This window comes from Sus scrofa, chromosome 17 (assembly GCF_000003025.6).
Source record: "Sus scrofa isolate TJ Tabasco breed Duroc chromosome 17, Sscrofa11.1, whole genome shotgun sequence".
NCBI classification, from domain to species: domain Eukaryota; kingdom Metazoa; phylum Chordata; class Mammalia; order Artiodactyla; family Suidae; genus Sus; species Sus scrofa.
In genome coordinates, this window is record NC_010459.5 from 33130576 (window position 1) to 33154617 (window position 24042).

General features: G+C 50.3%; 1 protein-coding gene across 1 annotated transcript in view; it reads right to left on the reverse strand.

Moving 5' to 3' along the window:
- TGM6 (transglutaminase 6) overlaps positions 1 to 11973 on the reverse strand; it is a 35575-nt gene extending 23602 nt beyond the window's left edge. Inside the window, exons 1-9 of the mRNA XM_021077688.1 lie at positions 11946 to 11973; positions 8643 to 8816; positions 7635 to 7877; positions 6723 to 6841; positions 5015 to 5143; positions 3486 to 3663; positions 2529 to 2667; positions 995 to 1098; positions 674 to 916 (exon numbers count right to left, since the gene is read on the reverse strand). Of these exons, the coding sequence (XP_020933347.1) occupies positions 674 to 916; positions 995 to 1098; positions 2529 to 2667; positions 3486 to 3663; positions 5015 to 5143; positions 6723 to 6841; positions 7635 to 7877; positions 8643 to 8816; positions 11946 to 11973 (1357 nt within the window). The remainder of the gene's footprint in view (positions 1 to 673; positions 917 to 994; positions 1099 to 2528; positions 2668 to 3485; positions 3664 to 5014; positions 5144 to 6722; positions 6842 to 7634; positions 7878 to 8642; positions 8817 to 11945) is intronic.

Consider the following 24042-nt stretch of genomic DNA (forward strand, 5'->3'; position numbering starts at 1 on the left):
ACATCACAGCTCACGGCAACGCCAGATCCTTAACCCAGTGAGCGAGGCCAGGGATTGAACCTGCGACCTCATGGTTTCTAGTCGGACTTGTTCCCACTGCGCCATGATGGGAACTCCTTCACTCTTGTTAGTAATTATTATCACGTATGAGCATACCTGATATAGTACCTGGAACATAGAAGTGTTAAAGCCATTGGATTTTTTTTCTTTTTTCTTTTTGTCTTTTTAGGGCTGGACCTGTTGCATATGGAAGTTCCCAGGCTAGGGGTCAGATCAGAGCTATGGCTGCTGGCCTACACCACCGCCACAGCAAAGTGGGATCTATGCTGCATCTGCGACCTACACCACAGAGCATGGCAATGCTGGATCCTTAACCCACCGAGCGAGGCCAGGGATCAAACCTTCATCCTCATAGATACTAGTCGGGTTTTACCACTGAGCCAGGAGGAGAACGCCAAAGCTATTGTTATTATTAGATGTGGGAAACCTTCTACTTGGCAAACAGAGGCCCCTTAATACAAGCTTAAGGCACTTGGCTCAAAGCAAGGAGGCAGTGCTGCACTGGGCCATGACCACCCCCTGATATGGCACAGGGCCTGGCCCCCAAGGGGGCCCGCGGTTGCCCTTCTGCAGCAGTCTGGCCACTGCAGAGGCTGATAGGGGCCGCCCTTACCTTCTGGATACTTGTAGAGGCTGGTGATGTCCACGCGGGAGTCGCTGCCCACTGCCTTGGTGCTGATGCACCTCCCGATCTTCTTGGTGTCTGAGTACACACGCTCCCGGCTCTCATCCTCATTCCAGAGCCAGGTGATGTAGTCCGCGTTGACCTCCGCAAACACAAAGGGACCGTCGTGGGCCAGGTGCACGTCGCCCTCCCGGATGGCAGTGACTGAGGCCGGTCCGCACCGGAACACGCCTGCGCAGGACGGGTGTGCGTGAGCCGCGCGGCGGGAGGAACAGCGGGGGTCTGGGGCCCGCCCCGCTGAGCCTGTACCTTCGCTCTCCTCCTGGGGGGTGGCATCCAGAACCTGCCAGCCATTGTAAGAGGAGCCCAGGTCCTGCCGAGCAAACCAGCTCTCATTCCAGACATGGAAATTCCTGCCGCAGAGAGGGGATGGGGCAGGGTGGCCTCCGGTGAGCAGAGCGGCTCCTCCTGCCAGCCAGGCCCTGGGCCCTGCTCTGCGCGAGCTGTGGCTGAATCTTTGAATGATTTGTTCAGCTGTATCGATGAGCACATATCATTCATGTTAGGTCGAGGCAGACCTTTATCTATTGTGCTTCACTTTACGGTGCTTTGCGTTTTTTACAAATCAAGGATGTAAGACGATTTTTAATGCATTTTTTTGGGGGGGGGTTTCCAAATGCATATGAGTTGTGTTTACACTACACTGTGGTCTGTTACGTGTGTAATGACATCATGTCTAAAAAAAGCAATATACATACCTTAATTAAAAAGTAAAACTGTTGAAAAAATGGTGCTGGTGGACTTGCTCAACACAGGATTGCCACAAACCTTTGATTTTTTAAAAAAATTTGTAGTATTGGTGGGAGTTCTCTGATGGCCTCGCGGGTTGAGGCTCCTGCGTTCTCACCGCTGTGGCTCTGGTTGCTGCTGTGTGGCGCAGGTTCAATCCCTGGCCCAGGAGTTCCCACATACTGCCTGTGTGGCAAAAAAGAAAAAAAAAAATACAAGAAAACCCCCCAAACAAACAAACAAGAGAGAACCTGAAATAAACATTGCAACTCTCATTAAAAAAAAAAAAAAAGATTTGTAGTATTGGCGAAGCCCAGTAGAACAAGGTAAGCCTGCATGTACAGCACTTAGAACTAGTCCTGACATAGACTGGGTACTCGCTTAGCATGGTGTTATTGCTATATTAAACACTATAAAAAATTCGTGTGTACTGATATGAAATTGTTAAATGTAGAGCAGGATGAACAGTATTACATTACTGATGTTTGTGGGGAAAAGAGGGAGCTTGGAGGCATTGTGTGTGCCAGGGCCCCTGGACCTGCAGGGCCTCTCTCTGAAAAGCAGTGTAAGAAATTAGTTACAGTGTTGCATCTGGTGGGGAGGCTGGGGAGGCTGGGGAGGCCGGAAACAGGCAGGAGGGAGACTGACCACTGTAGACCATTTTAAACCTTTTGAACATGAAAGCACATAAATACATAAATGTATCTCCTACTTTAAAAAATTACGTTAAGATTAACTTTGTAAAGCTTTGCTGGAAGAGTTTTTGTTTGAGCTGCCCAAAGGAGCCTGTTTCCCACCTGAGATGTAGCACAGGGTGGACAGGGAGCAGCGGTGGGGTCAAGGTGGTCAAATCTTGAGCCCCCCTCTTGGCCTCTGAGTCACATGTCTGTAAATCCCTGGAGCTCAGCAGAGCCTCTGCTCAGGACCCCCCACCCCCACCCCTGCCGCAGGGTGCCTGTCACTCCTTCCAGAACTGGCTCAGACTCAGCAGAGCTGGGCTCCAGATCTGGGTTGGCCTCGGGGAGCCCCTGGGACCCAGTGGCCGAGGACCCACCACATGCTGTCTTCCGTCAGGTCCTCCAGCGTCCGCCCGAAGGAGTCCACGTACTTATCCACACTCAGGTTCCTGTCTGTGTCATGGGCAGAGTTAAAGTTGGACACAATCCGGGTCGCGATCCCCAGGCACCTAAGGACTGAAGATCAGGAAGCTCTCGAGGCTGCAGGACAGGCTGGGACCCCAGACTCGGCGGGGGTGGGGGGAGGGTTGGCCCTCCCCCAGCAGGCTGCTGGCCTCATGTCTGGCCACACCCCCTCCCTGTCTTTGTCTGCTTTGCCAGGGCTGACTCTTGTCTCCACTCTCAGAGATACCTCCTCTCAGAGGACTTCTGGAGACACCACCCATTAGAGTAGACAGGCTCTGAGGCTGGCAGGACTTTGGAAGCTGTATAATAGCCCTATAATAGCCATAATAGCCTGAGGGGGCTGTGGGCCCACGGCCGCAGGACCCACGCAAGAGCCCTCAATGAGCTTGAGGCAGAGAGAGGTGGGACACCTGCAAAATAAAACATCAAAACTTGGGTGTTCCCGTTGTGGCTCAGTGGTTAACGAAGCCAACTAGGAACCATGAGGTTGTGGATTCGATCCCTGGCCTTGCTCAGTGGGTTAAGGTTCCGGTGTTGCCATGAGCTGTGGTGTAGGTCGCAGACGTGGCTCAGATCTGGCATTGCTGTGGCTCTGGCGTAGGCCGGTGGCTACAACTCCGATTAAACCCCTAGCCTGGGAACCTCCATATGCCGTAGGAGTGGCCTTAGAAAAAGGCAAAAAGACAAAAACAACAACAACAAAAAACAAAAGTCACTTTGGTGAGGGATCTGATTTCTCTCTTCATTAACCAGATTCTATTTCACCATCACTAATAAAGATTTTGCGAGGGAGAGATGCCTATGCAAATATATGCAAATGAAGGCAAGTTGAACTGGCTAGGGGTTGAGGACCGTCTTTCCCTGGGTACCTGTGCACATGACTCCAGCGAAGACCCAGCACTGGCCGTATTTGACTGGCTTGAACCTGCCCTTGAACCACTTGTGCAGAATGGCCACGCTGCCACGCCACTGCAATGGGCTGGTGCCGCCGCCGTACTTGCCCTTCCACTGGCCTTGCACCACGCCCCGGTCGTTGTTGCTGTTCACCTGGGCAGAGGAGGCCATGGGTCCACCACCAGGCAGGGCTGCCTGCTTCAGGAACCTTGCCATTGTAAAATCATCTCCAACTTTGGGTCACCCAGTTATTTGGGGCCACCCCTTGCTTTTCAATTGTCTGAAAGTTGGAAACCTGTGCTGTCTTAACATAGCTCCTTTTTGGTACTGTGTATCATTTTCAATTACCTTCCACTGGGATTCTCTATTGCTGAAAATCATATATGGTTTTAGAGAACTTCCTGTTTTAAGTGATCTGTTTTTGAGGACTGTTGGCAATAATCATTATAAGACAGTTAACATTCGTCACATGTTTGCTGTGTGCTAGGCTCTATTCTAAGGGCTTACCACACACTATATTAATCTTTTATGTCTACAGTATAGGTTCTACTAATTTCCTTTCTTTCTTTCTTTTTTTTTTTTTTCAAATGAGAAAACCGATTCAGAGAGGTTAAGGAACTTGCTCAATGCACACAGCAAATTAGCAAGAATGGGTGACCCACCAGTTCAGGACTTTGTCTTGGGAGCCTGTACCACTACCCCATGGGACTGTAATGCTCTGCTGGTTGGGACTGGTCACTGCTTTTAATTCTCTGTGCTCCAACATCTCTCTGAAGTCTTGAGAAATTGAGAGTATCAATTATGTGAAAAACAACTTTGTTAACTTTTGGAATTACAGATACCCAGCTATTGAGCTGAATGCCTTCTTGCCTTCGAGAGAGCTGGTAGGCCCTCTGGCTCCTTTCTGAGGAGGAAGCCCTCTTCCCATAGAAAGGTGGATCTGGGTACCATCTCTCTGTCTTTTTAGAATAATTGCCTGGGGATAAGCCAGCTGTCTTGTCTGATGACCCTGAGGCTGCCATGCTGTGAGGAAGCCCAACCTCGCCACATGGAATGGCTTCAAGGTGAGACAGAGGGGTGACCAGCCAGCCCCAGTTCTTCAAACAAGCCTGGCCCAGGGGCCAGACATGAGAGTGAGCAAGCCACCTGGACATGCCAGCTCCAGCAGACCTGGCACGGAGGAGAACCAAGGAGACAGCGACTGCTGGAACCAGGGCCCTAGAGAGGTGGTCCTGTCAAACCATCCCAGACATCTTCAGCCGCTCAGACACCCCCCCAGCTGAAGCATCTCTTAACAGAGATGAGCCCTCCGCTCCGTGCCCTGCCCAAGTCCCTCATTTGCAAAAGGATCCACATAATAAATGGCGGTTTTACACCATTGAGTTTTGGGGTGGTTTGTATGGTGCAATAGAGAATTACAACAAAGGTGACTTGGGAAAAAGCAGAGGGTGTGGCCCGGGGACCCAGGAAGGAGTGTGCATGCAGGGATGGCGGGACGCCTCACCATGGCACTGACAGCTCTGGTGACATAGATGGGGTCATGGCGGCGGGACACATCGGTGGCTGGGTCGTCTTGGTGACTGGGACTTCGGTCCAGGATGGAGAGGCAGATATGCAGGATGTCCTCCTCAAACTGTCCCCAGAGAGGCTGCTCTCAGAGACCAGAGCCTCAGAGCCTCTCAAGACCCTACCTCCGTCCGTCGCTTGTGTTGTGCAGGGAAGTTTGCCTACTCCCTGCCCCCACCCCTGGCCGAAGACAACACTGAGCACCCCCAAGTCTCAGAAACCCCTGCTCAAAGAGTCACCCAGGAACCAGGAGCTCAGCTTTAATCACCTCCTTACCCTGTTCAATAGCCCCAGTGGCTCCCTATGACCCACAGGAAAGTTCTCGGTAAATCGGTGACTCTAGAGCCACATCTACCCCAGATGATTTTTCACATGAGTTTTACAAGTACACTGTCGTGGATTAATTGACAACCTATAAAAGCTGGGGAGGGGTTCATATACGAATTAAGATTTCTGTTCTCTGAAAATTGGGACGGTCCGGGAACCCTGGGCTTACTTTCTCACATGGCAATAAGAAGTGGGTGCTGAGATGGGTGGGTTTACTCCTCAGATGGACCCTAAACTCTCCAGCAGATCACCCCAGCCCAGGCCCAGAGCCCCAAATGCCTTCAATCCCCAGCTCCTCAGCCTGACAGTCGAGGTTCCTGACTTGGGTGGACTCTTCTTCTGGCTGGGTCCCCAGAGCCAGGCAGCAAGAGCTCCTGTGGCAGAACCTCCCCTATATCCTGACACCCGTCCTCCACGGCGCTCTCCCTGCCTTTCCCTCTGCCTGTCCAGAGCCTGCCTGACTGTGGGGACTCCAGCCTGATATCCTGAAGCCTTCTGCAATCCCTGACGTGGGGTTTTCCTTCACGCTCTTCTGAATTCCCTCTGCTCCCATCTCCACCATTCTGAGCCACCTGCCCCCTCCTTCAGCTTCACACCTTGTACTGTAACTATTTATCTAAGCCAGGGGCTCTCAGAATGTGGTCCCAGGCCAGCAGCAGCAGCAGCACCTCTGGACTTGCTAGAGGTACAAATTCAGGCCCCATTTCCGACTTAGTGAATCAGCAACTCTGGGGCTGGTGCCCAGCCACCTGTATGTTTTAACCAGCCCTCCATGGGTTCCCCTGCACGCTCAAGATTGAGAGCCCCTGATCTAAGCTGACTTGTTCTATTTCCAAATATATCCAGTGCACCTTCCCTTCCTAAGCACCCAGAGCAGGCCGTTGCACAACTAACAGCAGATGAATGCATTGGCTCAGCTTGTCTCTCCTGGGATGAAGTGGGCAGACAGAGGGCTTCTGGGCTGAACTTTTTTTTTTTTTTTTTTTTTGCTTTTTAGGGCTGTACCCTCGGCATATGGAAGTTCCCAGACTAGGGGTCAAATCAGAGCTATAGCTGATGGCCACAGCTACAGCAATGCGGGATCCAAGCTGTGTCTGCAACCTATACCATAGCCCATGGCAACGCCAGATCCTTAATGCAGTGAGCAAGGCCAGAGATCGAACCCTCATCCTCATGGGCACTAGTTGGGTTCATCAACCACTGAACCGCAATGGGAACCCCTGAGCTGACTTTTCTCATGCCCCCAGCCCCACTTCTGCCTCTCATGCTTCTCAATGCCCCCATCCCCACCCCCGTCCAAGGCCTGTGCCCCTGGAGACCTGCCCGAAGTTCCAGCCTTGGGCTCGGATGTGCTTCTCCACGCCTCGGAAAATGATTCCACTGTCGTTGAGCACGTACTCCTGTCTCTCTTCCTCTGAGGCCAGAAACACGTCGTCCTCTGAAAGACAGTGGGCAGGTTCTGTGTGGGCAGGGGCTCTGGCCTTGCTGCCCTGGGGAAGGGGCTATATCAGGGGTCAGGTGCAGGACGCGTAGGTCAGGTGCCTAGAGGCTGCTGGGGCAGGAGAGCGCAAGAGGGGCTCCCAGGCTGCCTTCTGGCCCCACCCCACTCCTCCTGGTTGGTCTTTCCCCAGGCAGAGACCAACCCAACCAGCCCAAGGTGGAAGGATTTTAGGAGTCCTGATGCCTTCGGTTGACCTGACTTAATGCCAACAGAAGCCTCATATTTCTTAAATATTAATAAGAATACTGATCCAGGCTACTGTTACTGACTTACCCCTTAGTAAGAATATTGACCCCAGCACCCCTTATGATGTGCCTGGCGTATTGCAAGCATTAACTTTATGAATTCTCACCATAACCCTAATGAGGAGGTACCATTATTAGTTCCATCTAATAGGTAAGGAAACTGAGACTCATCGAGGGAAGCAGCTTAGTAGAGCTGGGACTGAACCAAAGCTGAGTGATGGCTAAAGCCTGGCTCTTCCTCACTCCCGGGCCTGTCCTGCCATTAGGCCCCATCCTCGCCCCCTGGCCTCCACATACCAGAACCCACTAATTCCTGCCTCTCGGGCACCAGCTGCTACCACCTCCTCTGCCCAGTGCCTGCCTCCACCTGGGCCTGGCTCTTGCCAAGCTCTTAGCATTCACCTCCCAGTCCCTTAACCTGCCTCCCAGGCCTCCTGAAGGACCACTTCTGGGAAAACCTCGGCCTTGGACTCAGGAGCTCCTACCCGGGCACCATGGGTTGAAAAGGAGAACAAACTCGCCCAGCTTCCGGTCATTGTGTTTGCGGCGGGAGGAAACCCTGGCGCTTAGCTGGTAGCGGCCAATGACGGCATCGGGAGGGCTGGTGAGGCTGACGGTGGTGGCGTTCTCTGTCTGGGCCTCCTTCACCGCTGTCCAGCTGTCATCCACTGTTAGCTCTGATGTCTGGAACACAGCCTTGGTGCGCAGGGCCTCAGAAGCTTGGGGTCCTAGCAGAGAGGAGTGGGGATCAGGAGATCCAGCCACCTCCGCCCCCCAGGATGCTCAGGTCTGGAGAAGCTGCAGGCCTGGAAGGCGAACTCTCACCCCCCAGCCACCTGCTGGGAGACTGCTGTGGGGAAGGACCTGACCAAGACGCAAGAGGGCCAGTGGCAGAGTGGGGTCCGCCTCTGCTGTCCTGACTCCCACCCACTTCCCAGATCAAGAAGGAATTGGCACTCTCTGAAACCAAAGTCTGCCTCCTATCTGGTCAGGAAAGGAAAGCACGGGCTCAAAAATTATTGATGGGGAGTTCCTGCTATGGGGCTGTGGGTGGAGAATCCAACTGCCATGGCTCGGATCACGGTGGAGGCATGGGTTCAATCCCCGGCCCAGCCCAGTGGGTTAAAGGATCTGGCGTTTCCAGATCGGATTGCTATAGAGGCTCGCATTCAATCCCTAGCCTGGGAACTTCCATGTGCCATGGGTGTGGCCATTAAAAAAAAAAAAAGTGTCTAATGAATTTCTATCTCCTTCCAGAGCCCTGGATGCCGTCATGAGCATATGATTCCAGATTTGTCATTTCCTCTGTCCTACTGCCTGCTGGCAGCACCTTCCAACCATCCCCAGAAAGCTGCCAACAAAAGCCTCCAGGGCTTGGGGCTCAGCCCACCTATGAGACTTGTTTGGGCTGATAACACCGGATCTGAACTCATTGGTCACAAGACCCTTCTTCCCCACGGCAGACTAGCAGAGGATGCTGGCCAGCCAGGCACCTGTCTCCACGGTGAAGATGAGGGTCTCCGTGTACTCCAGGGATTTGTTCAGCTCCAGTGTGAAGGTGAACTTCTGGCCCCTGCGGACCACCAGCTCAGGGCAGGGGTACTCCTGGGTGTGGTGGGCGGCACCGTTCCTCAGTCGCTGCCAGTCCACCTTGGTCACTCTGATCCCTGGGCAGAGAGAGCACAGGGAGATGAGACTCGGCTCTGGGATGTTTCCCATCCATGCCTGGCTTGCCCTCCCATCTGCTTCAACCTGCTTGTCATTTGCTCACAGAGCCACTGTTTACCATACCCCGTCATTTCTGGTTATTCGTGGTCACTGTGTTCTACTGGATCTCTGTGGACACCGAATTAGCCAGTATAGAACTGTTGCTTCCAAGGGAAGGTACAGGGCTGGGTGCCTGAGAGCTTCTGATCACAACTTTTTCATCAATGGAACAATACATTACCATGCTTTATGTGATTTCTTTTCTTTTTCTTTTTCTTTCTTTCTTTTTTTTTTTTTTTGTCTTTTTAGGGCTGTACCCATGGCATATGGAAGTTCCCAGGCTAGGGGTCGAATTGGAGATGTAGCCGATGGCCTATACCACAGCCACAGCAAGGCCAGATCCGAGTCTGTGACCTACACAGCAACCCTGGATCCTTAACCCACTGAGCGAGGCCAGGGATCGAACCTGCGTCCTCATGGATGCGAGTCAGATTTGTTTCCGCGGAGCCACGATGGGCACTCCTTTGGGTGTTTCTGTTTAAAGACGAATATATTGTTGATTCATTGACATTGAACTTACAGACAATGGCACTATTAATAAAACCTGAATAAACTTATCTAACACATGCATCTTTTCCTTAAGGCACATCATCACCTTGCTAGGCTTAGGAACACTGGACAGCATCTCAGAGCTGGGCTGAGGGCCATTTGAAACAGCAAAAGCACCAACACAAGGGATGAAAGTGCAAACAACATGGCATTAAACAGACCGTGAAAGGCCAATTGTCTAAGTCTGAGAGTTGAAATGAGAAGGCAAAGCGTCACCTTTTTTGACGTCAGTTGGAAACATGCACTTTAGGTGGCCCTGTTTTTCACCACTCTGCGTGCATGACTGCAAATACCCACGGGAGCACCAAGAGTACTGATTTAGAGTTAAAAATAAATTTCAGTGGGTAGACCGATTTGCAAAACGCGGATTCTCTGAAAATATACTCTTTGCGCCAGGCTGGTATCTGGCATTGGGATATACTGGTGAACAAGAAAGATGGGGGCTTGGCTGGAAAGACACACAGTGAGGCCGAGTGGCTCAATGGTTATGAGCACAGTCTCTGGGGTCAGCTGATGGGGGTTCAAATCCTGACTTGGTCATCTCCTTGCTAAATGACCTTCTGTTTGACCTCCGTGCACCCCTGTTTTCCCTTCTGTGGAGTGGGGATAATAATATCTTGTGGATTGATGGTGAGCATAACTACCTGCCATTCAGAGCCCTGAGACCATCTCACCCAATAACGGTTAGTCATTATATTCCAGACAAGCAGGAGTGACACCTAAATAGGTGAGTCCACAGATAACTAATTGCTATTTGGGTACATATAGTCAAAAGTACAGGGAGCTGAAAGAACATCTAACAGTAGGGTGACTAGAGAGGCTTGCTTGTCAAAGCAGTATTGAGGCTGAGTCACGAATTGGATGGGATGTTGCCGGAGGAGAGATGGGTGGCATATCCAGCCTCAACCCAAGCACCCTCTACCTCTGCTTATTCAGGGTTCATTCATTCAGGGGTCAGGCATTGGGCTGGATGCCACAGACCTGATAAGCACAGGCCATGAAATAGACACCAGCCCTGATACCAGGCCATTGACATGCCAGCTCTTGGCACCAAGCAGATGCATCTCACACAGCAAAGAGCAAGTTTTGGAAAGTTCCCTAAGGAGAGGCATAGGGACCCCAGAAACATAGAATACAGAGCTTGTGCAGCCCTGGCCCCTAAGCAGGACCTGTGGCTGCTCAGAGGCAGGAGGAGGTCCTGTGACTTTTAAAAAAAGTCGAGAGAAAGCACAGGCGTGGGGCAGGCCATGAGGTTGGAGGAGTCTGCATGGCCAGACTGCCAAGCTCGGAGTGGGGGCCTTTCTCCTGGGGGTGACGGGGAAAGTCAACAAATGTTTTCAGCAGGGGCGCCATGGTCAGAGCTGCACCTCGGGAAGACCCCTCTGACACAGAGCGGGAGATTAATCATTGATACCTAATGAGACGCAAAGGGTCGCTCTTTGTCGTGCTGCTTTCATCTTGTCACGCACCTGCTCCCAGCACTCTGCCGGATGCCCTGTTTTCCCTTCCCACCCATCCAGACTCCAGCTTGCACAAAGGGCTCTGCAGATCCCACTGCTTCCTCCCCTCCAGCTTGCGGCCCCCCTCCTCAGCTCCCTTCCCCCTGTGCTCGCTGTCTCAGCAGCTTCCTGTCCTCAGGGTCACCCCCCCATCCCCCGCCCCCAGCATGGCTTTCCCACTAGGTCCCTGGGCTCCACCTCTGAGGAGAAACCACTGCCTTTCCGCTGGAGTTCACCTCTCCCGTGTTTAATCAAATGCTATGTTTGGCATCATAAAAATAACAATATTAGAGCTTGGCATGTCTGCACATGCTTATGCTTCCTGACAAGCCAGTGAAAGAGGGACAAGGACCTTCCTTCCTATTTTCTAGACCCACCCCCACCCTGGGCCCCCAGGGTCTGTTTTCAACACAGCTGTCAGGGGATTATGTTAAGATCTAAGATCACCTCGCTGTACTGCAATTAAAAAAAAAAAACAACCCTTAATAAAAAAGATCTATGGCGTTCCCATCATGGCGCAGCGGAAACGAACTTGACTGGTATCCATGAGGACTCGATCCCTGGCCCCGTTCAGTGGGTTAAGGATCTGGGGTTGCTGTGGTGTGGTGTGGTGTGGGTCGTAGATGCGGCTCAGATCCAGCTTGGTTGTGGTTGTGGCTGTGGCTGGCAGCTGCAGCTCCAATTGGACCCCTAGCCTGGGAACTTGCATATGTCTTGGGTAGGGCCCTAGAAAGACCAAATAAATAAATAAATACATCTAAAATCACCTCAATATACTCCCATAAAAATCCTTTTAAAAACCTTATAAAAAAATCCAAGATCCCCTCACTTCTTTCAGACTCTCTGGTAGCTCCCTTGAGTCACTCTCAGGCCCTTCATAACTGTTCTGACCGGGCCTTTTGGGACATCTGTCCCCACCCCCCACCCCCACTGCCCTTTCTAGTCACAGTGGCCTCCTTACAGTTCCTTGAACCTGCCTACCGTGCTCCGGGTCAGAGCCTCTGCCCATGCCGTCCCCCCGATGAGAAGCTCCTCTGAGTTACCCGCCCAAGCTTCTCCCCACCTGCTCCTTCAGGTCTCTACTCAGATGTCGCATTTTCAGTGGCATCTTCCCTGACCACCCTTTTAGAAACTGCAAATCACGGCACTGTGACCCGCATTCTCCCCCACTCTTTTTCTCCACAGCCCTTGACATCCCACGTTCAGTGTTTTTCTCTCTTTTTTAAATTGCCTGCCTCCCCTTCCTAGAACACCCAGCTCCACCAGGGCCGGGATTGTGTCTGTTTTGCCCAAGAATGGAACTTTAGCATCGACGTCAGCCCCTCATCTGTGGAAGGGGCGCAACAAATATTTCCTGGGTGAATGAGGAAACTGGGGCCATGGGACATGAAGCTACTTGCCAAAGGGCACATAGTCTGGCCAGCACACAGCTGAGTCTGGGAGCTGGTCCCCAGCTCTTGACCACTGGGCTGCTGGCTTTCACTCTTTTGATTGTGACCCATTGAAGAAATAATTTCATCTGGTGTCCCAGGGCACACAAACATATATACATGTACAGATGTAGATAAAATGAAATGGAAGTTTCTCGAGTATTTTCCCTTATCATGAATAACAAATACAGAACTTTTTTTTTTTTTTGTCTTTTTTTTAGGGCTGCACCTGTGGCATATGGAGGTTCCCAGGCCAGGGGGTGAATCAGCATTATAGCTGCCGGCCTACGCCACAGCCACGGCAACACAGGATCCAAGCCGCATCTGTGACCTACACCACAGCTCACGGCAAGGCCAGATCCTTAACCCACTGAGCGAGGCCAGGGATCGAACTCGTGTCCTCATGGTTCTTAGTTGAATTCATTTCTGCTGTGCCACGATGGGAATGCCCAGAATTTTTTTCTTGTTTCTTTTTTATAGCCACACCTGCGTCATATGAAAGTTCCCCAGTGGAGCTGCCACTGATGGTCTATGCCACTGCCACAGCCACAGCGATGTGGGGATCCAAGCTGCATCTGTGACCTACACCACAGTTTGGATGCTGGATCCTTAACCCACTGAGGGAGGCCAGGGATAGAACCCTCATCCTCATGGACACTATGTCGGATTCTTAACTTGCTGAGCTACGACGGGAACTCCCAAATACAGACATTTATTGTCCTTTTCTGTCAAAACTCTTGAGAGAAAGACCACCCAGAGTACACCAGAAGTTGAACAAGCTGGCTTGTGGCGGGGGAGAAAGATCTCGTCTGTGGGAGAAGGATGAAGCGTTTTGGAAGAGGATGCTGGAGGGCTTATTGGGGGATTCGGGCTTGTGTTGGTGATTTTGGTGAGAGTTCAGGGAAGCAGGCTCTGCTCCGGACTAGGTGCCATCAGGAAGCAGGACAAGCCTATGTTCGTCTTAATCATTTTCAAGTAGAGGTGGGAGGAATGGACGGAGGCCAAAGTTGTCAGTGGTGGAGAAGCAGCTCTCATTAGCCAGGACACAGGGATCTTTACTTATTCTGGGGCGTGGACAATGTTCATGTGTCCGTCTGTGTTCACACACGATTATGGAATGCACTTGTTTTCGTCTTGATCCATCACTGTCTTGTCACATGGTCTAATTAATGCTGGTGCTCTCTGAAGCTGTTTATGGTCAGCCAAAGGGTTTTCTTGTCTTTTTTTTTTCTTTTTAGGGTCTCGCCTGCAGCATATGAAAATTATTGGGCTGGCAGCTAAATTGGAGCTGCATCTGTGACCTATGCTGCAGCTTGGGGCAATGCCAGATATTTAAACCACTGAGCAAGGCCAGGGATCGAACCCACATCCTCATGGATACTATGTTGGGTTCTTGACCCGCTGAGCCACAATGGGAAGTCTCCAAAGGAGCTATAGTTTAATCCTCCTTATAGAGAGCCATTTCGTGTGTGTGTGGGGGGGGTAGGACTACCCAGGGGAGGCTTTTGAATATTTGGGAACATTGTTTGATTCCTACAGTGATGGCCTTTAGTGGAGGGAGACCAGTTGTCAGAAATGCCAAGGTTAGCATCGTCATCCCAAGTTCCATGCAGCATTCGACTGCCCTGCTGGACATTCATGCGGAGAGAACCCTATATATTATTATCTGAGCCCATAATCCAATTCCGTTTTCCATGTACTTATTAAGCAAGGCTCAATGTTTTAAAATTTGCTGAATTTATTAGAATGCAACTATCGCGTGAATGGAAGATGGTACCATCCGTTCTTTGGAACGTTCCCAGGTTCCTCACTCTAATTTTGGCAAGTTCCTGTCACAAATGTCATTGCTACCAGAGTTGACCCAGACCAGCCCACAAGGGTGAGTCTAGGTTGGAGCCGTTGTATCCATGGTGCTTCAGCATTAGGACGGCATCTGACCACTTCATCACGTCTTCTGGCAAAGTGTCCGTAAGCATTTAAATAACTAGAAATGGATTTCCTTTTACCTGCCTGTTTAATTATAGTTACAATATAATTCTTTTAAAGTGATGCATGAAAGTAGGTAATATTCTTCAATTTGACTTCAGGACAGTGAAGGGGCATTATAAAATATTTGTAATAATAAGAGGGTATTAGAGACAAAAGCAGTTGATGTTTACATATCTTTTTTTTTTTTTTTTTTTTTTTTTTGGTCTTTTTGCCATTTCTTGAGCCGATCCTGTGGCATATGGAGGTTCTCAGGATAGGGGTCGAACCAGAGCTGTAGCCACCGGCCTATGCCAGAGCCTCAGCAACGCGGGATCCGAGCCGCGTCTGCAACCTACACCACAGCTCACAGCAATGCCGGATCCTTAACCCACTGAGCAAGGCCAGGGATCGAACCCACAACCTCATGGTTCCTAGTCTGACTCGTTAACCACCGAGCCACCACGGGAACTCCTACATATCTACTGCCAATGAACACATCAGCCCACAGCTCAGCAGCTCCCGAAAACAATAATCACATATTATCTCTTGTGGTTTCTGTAGGTCAGGAACTTGGAACGAGCTCAGCTGGCCAATTCTTGCTTGGAGTCCCTCAAGCAGTTGCAATTCCATCTCATCCAGGGCTGCACTCATCTGAAGGCTTGACTGAGGCTGGAGGAGCCACTTCCATGGTGGCTCCCGCACATGGCTGGCAAATTGGTGCTGGAAGTAGGTTGGGGACCATGGTTCCTTTCTGTGTAGGTTGTCCACAGCACTGCTGAGGGTCCTCACGGCATGGCACCTATTTCCCCCCCTGAGCAAGTGATCGAAGAGACCAAGGTGGAAGCTGCAATCTCTTTTAAGACCTAACCTCAGAAACTACCCACTGTTACCTCTGTCATATGCTACTGGTCAAGGCAGTTATAAAGGTCTGCCCAGGCTCAAGGGGCTGGAAAATACCCCACCCCTGGGCTATGTTGTCTTTCCCTTCGGTCCCAAAGGAGTCACAAACCAGAAGTCCCAGACCCTAAAACACAACATGGGCTTGGACCATGCATATCAGAGCCGTGCCTCATCTGGGCCAAGGTCTGGAGAGAGCCTGCCAAAATGCTCGCCTTTTTTAAGACTCTAGAACTTCATTTTACCCTTTTGGTTAGGGAAGAGGCAGCCTGCCCTTTCCAAAGATGGTTGCAGTAGGGTCTCCCATCCCTCATACTGTTTTTATGATATGACATTGACACTCCTCTCATGGAGAAGTGGGATATAGGGCCCCTCCCCCTGAATCTGGGAGGCCTTGTAGCTAAAACAGAGTAACACTTTATGACTGCCAAGGCTAGATCACAAAAGTTGATACAGCTTCTGCCTGGTTCCCTCAAGTTCTTGATCTTGGGCCCCAATGGCCATGCCATGAAGAAAGCCGAGTAGCCCTTAGAGAAGCCCATGTAGAGAGGAACCAAGACCCCAACCCATAGCCCACTGAGCCCAGCACCATCCTGGCAGCTGTGGGAGTAGCCACCAAGCAAATCCCCCAACCCCCAGTCACGCTGCCCCAGCTATGTCATCATCATAACAGATGAAGCAGAGACCAGCTGTCCCCTTTGAGTTCTGCTGAAATTGTCAGCTCGTAGGTGAGAGAACGATTACTATTGTTTTAAGCCTCTAAGAGCTGGCGTAGTTTCTTCCACAGTATAGATGATTGAAACGTGGAGGGAGCCCCAGTAATAACTGGGATGGAATTTTCTGACAAATCCAGTGGAATGAGGACTTAAAGTTAGATTTAATTTAAGTAATATCAGCAAATGTGACTTTTTCTTTTTTTGTCTTTTTAGGGCCACACCCATGGCATATGGAAGTTCCCAGGCTAGAGATGAAATCAGAGCTGCAGCTGCCAGCCTACACCACAGCCACAGCAATACCAGATCCGAGCTGTGTCTGCGAACTATACCACACCGAAATTATAAACTCATTTAATCTTGCAAGCAAGCTTTTGAGGTAAAAACTATTATCAACTCCATTTTTGCAGATGAGGAAACTGATGGCAACGCTGGATCCCTAACCCACTGAGCAAGGCCATGGGTCGAACCCATGTCCTCATGGATGCTAGTCAGTTTTGTTACCACTGAGCCACAACAGAAACTCCATGATATATCTTTTGCATCCAAGTTTGGGTTGTTGATTCATATCTGCTGAACTGTTCAACATGAAACTTTGGTGTCTGGACAAATCTTTGGAATCTTTTTCAATAATAACATTTGACTTTTCTCCAACATACAAACCTTAACCTAGAGGCTGGGTAGGGCCATTCCAGGTGATGTGAAAGCCACCCTGTCCCCAAGTATGATAATAAGAATAATAGGACTAATAGTTACTACAGATAATATTTACTTTGAGTCAGACACTGTCCTCTGTGCTTTACATTTGTAAGCTCATTTAATCTTGAAAAAGAGCTTTTGAGGTAAATAAACACTATTATCAACTCCATTTTTGCAGATGAGGAAACTGAGGCACAGAGAGGTTAAGTACCTTGATGAAGTTCACACAGCTATTAGGGGTGGTATCAGAATTCTATACTATCCTGCTTCTCTGATAGTCATGGGCTGAGAACATACATTGTCCAGTCTTGAATAATCAGGGTGTGGAATGGAGAAAGCACAGGCTTTGGAGCCAGACACACCTGGACCCTGACCCCAGTTTGGCCATCTCTCATGTGCCCTTGGGTAAGTCCTCTCACCTTTCTGGGTCTCAGTGTCCTGATCTAAAAAACAGAGATGATGACTGTAGCTACACCACAGGATTCTTGGGAAGATTCAACCAAAAACACTGCCCCTACATGGAATGCAGTGCTGTGGCATTTGGCACATGGCAGGCACTCAGCACAGGCCATTTTCTCTCATCAGCTCTCTGCGGAAGACGAGACTCGGATACCATATGCTCCTGTGCCTTTCCCTGCTTACCTCTGCCTCCTCCCATGGCCAAGCTCAAATCCAAGTCCTCTGTGCAGCCTGGGAGCCCTGAATTAGCCTGACTAATTCTCCCCATTCTTCTCCTATAGCTGGGACCTGGGAACTGGTCCCAGGATTATTCTCCACCAGCATCTAATAATTACGCATCAGCCACAGTCAGCTGTCGACTGTGACGATGTATCCACTCTACCTCCAGGGAGTAGGACTGGCTTCCATGACTCCTTGGGGTGCTTCTCCTCCCCCAAGGAAGAGTCTCAATTCCTCAGCCTGGTTCTTGAGACCTCCACTTGGGGCTTGCCCCACTTTCCAATCTATTATTCACCCATTTCTCCCCTGATTTCCCCATTTCTGGATCCAAGAAAAGCAATCTTGGACTTGCTCAGACTTGGGTCAGAGTCCAAGATATGCATTCATTTACTGTGTGTCCCTCAGCATGAGTTAACCTCTCTCATCCATAAAGTGGGTATGATAATGAATTTGCCTCCCTTTTGATAATGAGGTTGAATAAGACGATGTGTGACCAGCACTCAATACCTAGCAGGTGCTCATTGAATGTCCATTTTGTTCCTTCTCCTGTTACATGATGTGATGGTTAACTTTATGTACCAACTTGGCTGGGCCGTGGTGCTCAAACATCATTCTGGCTGTTTTGGTTAAGGATTTTTTTGGGTGAGATGAACATTTAAATTGGTGGACTTTAAGCAGACTTCCCACCACAAAGTGGGTGGGCCTTATCCAATCAGTTGAAGGCCTTAATAGAGCAAACACTGATGTCCCCTGAGGAAGGAGGGATTCTGCCAGCAAACTTCCTCTGGACTCGAATGGCAAGTCTTCCCCAAGTCCCCAGCCTGCCAGCCTACCCTGAAGATTTTGGACTTGCCAGCCTCCATAATTACATGAGCTAATAATAATTCCTTAAACAAATCTCTCCCTCCCCACCCCTACACACACACACACACACACACACACACACACATCCTGTTAGTCCTTTGTCTCCGGAGAACCCTGACTAATACCCTGGGTGAGTGTGGAATATTGTATTTTTCAAAGATGGCTTTGCTAATTGATGTGGATGATGGATGGATGAATTCCACCCAACATGCTTTTCTTTTCTTTTCTTTTTTGTCTTTTTGCCTTTTCTAGGGCCACTTCCCATGGTATATGGAGGTTCCCAGGCTAGGGGTCTAATCGGAGCTGGAGCCACCGGTCTACGCCACAGCCACAGCAACGCAGGATCTGAGCCTCATCTGTGACCTACATCACAGCTCACGGCAATGCCGGAACCTTAACCCACTGAGCAAGGCCAGGGATTGAACCTGCAACCTCATGGTTCCTCGTCGGATTCTTTAACCACTGAGCCATGACGGGATCTCCCCCAACATGCTTTTCTTATAATGAGACTGAAATCCCTCCCACTGAAGGGTGGGGTCTATGTTCTCTCTTCGTGATTTGGGGGGGGGGGCTTGAAACTGTTCTGACAACATATATGGCAAACTGTGAACGTCACATGCCTTCCGACGCTAAGACATAAACAGGATACAGCCGCTGCCTGGCTATTTCTCTCTCAGGGCAAGCAGCTTTGGATAGGATCATCTGTGCCATAATTTAAATTCCACATATAAGGGAGATCTTACGGGATTTGTCTTTCTCTTTCTGACTTACTTCACTTAGTATGAGAATCTCTAATTCGTCTGGAACAGCTTTCTAACTGGTCTCCACTTGTGAGGAGCTGAGCTGGTGCTACTGTCTCAAACCTGAGACTCAGGGAAAAGGCTAGTTCTGGCTTGGCCTCGGCTGGTAGGCATAGCCTGGCATCATGATTTGGGGTTAATGACTGAACGTGACAGAGGAACTTACACAGCTGACACGTGTGTCCCAGATTGAAAGCTCCTTCCTGCAGGCACTACTGGGGGTGGGTGAGCCAGGACTGGGCAGGACCAGTGCTCAACAGCGACCCCGTGAGGCAGGAGCCAGACCCTAGTGCCAGAGACTCCCCCAGTGGGCTGGCCCATGTTCACGTTTGAAAGTGGAACTGAGGAGTTCCCGTCATGGCGCAGTGGTTAACGAATCCGACTAGGAACCATGAGTTTGCGGGTTCGATCCCTGGCCTTGCTCAGTGGGTTAAGGATCCAGCATTGCCATGGGCTGTGGTATAGGCTCAGATCCCACGTTGCTGTGGCTGTGGTGCTACAGCTCCGATTGGACCCCTAGCCTGGGAACCTCCATATGCCTTAGGAGCGGCCATAGAAAAGACAAAAAAAAAAAAAAAAAAAAAAGTGGAACTGAAGCCTTCATACCAAGTGAGCCCAGTAGTCCTTGGGAAGGAGCAGATCTCTCAAGTCCTAGAAATTTAAGCTCACGTGGTCTCTGTTTAGTCTGAAAACCCAGAAAGTATCCTCATTTATCTTGAACATAGGATTGTCTACTAATCTAATATCAACAGAGCTGGAAGGGCCATGAGAAGCCCAGGTCTCCGTATTAGTGACAGAAACGGAGACCCAGAGATGGGAGGAAAAGGACATCTTGCCCAAGGGCAGGTTGGATCTGCAGCCCAGGAAGTCAAGTCACAACACTTGTGGGGACACGCAGGATATGACTTTTTTTAAAAAAGGGATGAGTCAGGAGAGAGGATGAGGTTATTGGGTAGTAATTGTCTCAGCTCTGACATGCCCCGGGGGCTGCTTACAAGGGGGCTTTAGCATGTGATGAGGGTTCCTGGACCCTGGGTCATGGATTCAAGCCCTGAGGATTCCATCTCAGCTCCCTCTTTCCCCGTCACAGCTCAAACCAGCCCCCGCCACCCTTGGGGCATCTATGGGCTCATCACAGGGGAGCATGTAGCGTAGGATGAGTCAGAACTGCCATTCTCATTACCCCCAAATCTCAGAGACCGTCTCTCTCATAACTTCCTGTCCAAGTCAGATTCCCTCAGCTGAATTTTAAGTGGATACTTAAGCACAGTTTTAGCTTCATATCTCTGAGAGGCATTTTCTCTGCTGCCCAGATGTTAAGTCTTTCCTTCTGTCAAATCAAGGTTTTTTTTTCTTGCGACATCTCCCCACTTGTCTCCACTTTTGTCCTCTGTTATCCCCACAGAACACACCTGTTTATCTTACCCCTTGATGGTTTTACAGAAAGCCCAGCCTGCCACCCCACCAGTTCTATACCTGCCCTAACCCAGGAAGTCACTGCTCTGGTCCCTGGGCGATCTGTCCCCAGAGCTGCTCCTTTGGTGACCTAAGTCATCTGTACTCATCAGCATCACTCCCCCATGACCTGACATATGTGGGCTGATGGTCTGGGTGGGGGACTGGGATCCTGCAGGGGGAAAGCAGCTGTCCTGGTGATTACAGCCAGTTCTGCCTTAGTCAGAGTCCACCCCAGCTCTCACTGGGACGGATGCACACAGGGGAGGGGAGTCTACGTATAGGGAAGCCCAGAGCAGGGAGATAGATGTGCCTGTAGGCTGGTTTCTAGACCACCCCCCTCCGCATCAAAATAAATCCAGGATCACCTCCTCCATGTGCTCAGCTCGAATTTCCCTGTTTGAGGTTAAGGCTTCTTTCCCCCCCTGAAGCCTTCAGGGAGCCGGGTTGTAACAGTTTGCTCACATGTCTCTCTCCTCCATTGGATTGTAGGCCCCAGGACGGCACGGTCTGGGGCTCATTCTCTCTGGGTTGTTAGATGCCTGGCTCGGAGCCCAGGCGTAGTAGATGCTCGTGGTTGGATGAAGGACGGGATGTCACTCCCTGACTCTTTCCTGGGAGGAGGCTGTGAAGACAGCAGCTGATGCTCTGTTTCCTGGCTCGCCCTGGAGGGTCAGCACCTATGCCTCACGCTGCTCACGCGGCTCGCGCCCCTGCCTCCCCGCCCATCCATAATCCCTCTCTCTCAAGCCATCACACTCCAAAACCTGCCCTTCCTTCCTGGCTTCCTTCCCTCCCCTGCCCTCCTTCCCTTCCCCCTCCCGCCTTCCCCTCTCAGCCTTTCTTTCCACCTTGCCCAGGGATTCAGAGCCTGATTTCAGAGGTGCACACTTGAGTTCAAATGCCAACTTTGCTGCTCCTTGGCTGTGTGACTTGAGGCAACCAAACTCTTCTGAACTTCACTCCCCTGGTGAAAATGGCAGGGATGATAGGAGCCGTCTCCTTGAGTTGTGAGGATTAAATGAAATAACTCACATAGAGTAATTCAAATAGCACTGGCACATATGAGGTTTTTAGTAAATGCACGTGTTATTAATCACATTATTCTCATCCCTATTTGCAGGAGAACTCTTGGCTGCCACTCCGGGATTCTGACAATCAACGCAATCCTGAGTCTTTCCCTTATTGGCTGTGTGGTCCTGGATAAGTCAGGGGACCTCTCTCAAGTATGTAATGCCTTCCCTGAAAAGTGGCAGGAACAATACGTTCCTCAAGAAGAGTTTTGGAGAGGATGAGGGAATGATTGAAGAGGGTAATGGGAAAATGTAATACCTAAATCTGCAAATTCTGAACGTGAAAGGAGAAGCCATTAACAAACACTCTAGGACCACAGGTTCAGCCAGGTGAGTGGTCTCCTTACTTATAAGGTACTTAGCCCAGGGTCGGGTCCACAGTTACGAGGTCAATAGATGGGGGTTTTATATCGTCGTCACCTCCTTTCTCTTTGACCACTTTGGTCCTCTCCTCCCCATACCTACACTCATTGTTTTTCTTTTTGTTCTCCCCTTCTCACCTCTTGCTTAAATCACTTCATGGCCCCAAGAGCCTCAGAACATTTTCAGCTCAACCTGTTCCACCCATCCTGTTACTATGCAGAAACTGAGGGTCAGCGAGGAGAAGGGATTTCCTGATTGCATGAGGGTCGGCACATCGTGTCCCCTGCTCAAAGAGCCATCAAACGCATGACCGCTATGCTGGCATTCAAAGTTACAACCTGGCCCTACCTACCACCTACCGCTCCTCCCCTGCCATCCTCACCTTCTCCTCTCCAGCTCACCTGCTTACCAGCTGGTCTCAAAGATCAGCCTAAGAAAGAGTCCTACTTGGAGAGAAGGGTCCATGTGCAGAGGCTTGCCTCCCACTCCAGCCCTAGCTCCCCCCAGTTCTTCCTCCTCCTGCCCTTGGGTGACACCAAAGAGCGGATGATGCTTTGCTCCCTAGATCTCTGCCCCAGCCTGGGGATGGCATCCAGTGGGGCTGAACCCAGGAGGCTCTGAGGAAGCCAGCAACACTTCCCAGACTCTGGGCTCAAGGTAATTGGTTTCTAATGGGCCCCATTATGACCCTATCCTTAGTGTGCATCACGGATACCTGACCTTCGAAGCTTAATGATTAGTTGGGGAGTTGCCTGGGGCCACTGCTCAATTTCCCTGTCCTTCTTGGTCCTCTTGGAAGCCGCTGGCTTCTCTCTCACCAGTAGGCAGTGGCTCATCAACCCCAACCCAGTGTCGCAGACAGAGCCAATCCCACGCAGAGTCTTCTTGGTTCTTAGAATTTCTGAGCCAAAAGATTATTATAATTTAACAATGGTGAAAGGGTCCTATTTCACTTGCTAACACTGATCACCTGGTAGGGATTACCTGGCAAACTCAAAGAGAATTCTGGGGCCACATCCAGCCTCCTATAGGGAAGCACTCTGGCATCAACTAGTAATGTCTGTCAGGGACAGTGTGTCAGAGGGGGAGCAGCATCCATCTGAGGTCTCAGTCATTCATGCACAGATTGCATAGTAGGCTCTGTCTACTGCTCTGAGGAGCAGGTTCCCAAGAAGCCAGGAAGACCCAAAAGACTAGGGAATGGAATTCAACCTAATAGTCAGTTTGTGTACTAGGCATGATGCATCCAACTGTGATGTTTTACAGATGGAGAAGTTGAGGTTCAGAGAGAGAAATGATTACCCATCAAGTTAGTAACAGACCTGACATTAGAACCCTATCACTGACTTTGCTCCTAGAAAGGTCTTTTCTCAGCAATTAAACTCCATCAGGTTTAAGGCTGATGGTACATTAAATACTTAGGGAAAGGAGACCTCTAGGTGAGCCCCAAAAGGTAGATCCGGAAGGAAGCAAAGCCATGCCTCAAACCCAGGACTACATGGAGAAACCACCTCAGCTCTTAAAACCGAAGCCTGGGGGAATGAGCTGGGGGGCCAAGGCCTGGTCCTCAGGGAGCAGACCCTCCCAAGGGCCAGAAAGGCCCAGGATGCCAGTAATGTTCCCAGTTTCTAGGGGGCGGTAAGAAGAGGAAGTTCAAATATGATAAGAAAATTAAAATACTTGCCTCTGAAAGTCAAAATATAAACAGGATTTGACACATATAATTGCCACATAATGCTGAACCATTGAAAATAGGGACATAGAATTAGAAAGAGTCCTTTAAGGCCCATGAGGGTAGGACTCCTGCTTCTGCTGACCTGCTCATGCCTGGGCCTCAGCTTCCAGCACAGAGTAGGTAGAAAATACGTAATTTTTAACTAACAGACATGTTCCAGGGGTGGGAGGGGAATTTGGCCCTCACTGTATTGGGGCCCCAGGGGAAGGCCCATTTTCTGCGTGTACTGTTGACAGGGCCCACAGGAGAGATTCTGGGCGGCACAGCATACTTGGTCCCCCACTTCCTCACTGCAGGCCTGTGAGATGATTTGAATTAGAACTCCCATTTTACAGATGAGAAAATGGAGGCACCAAGGGCAAATGCTCATGCTCAAGGTCACACTCCTCTTTTCACCTGGGAC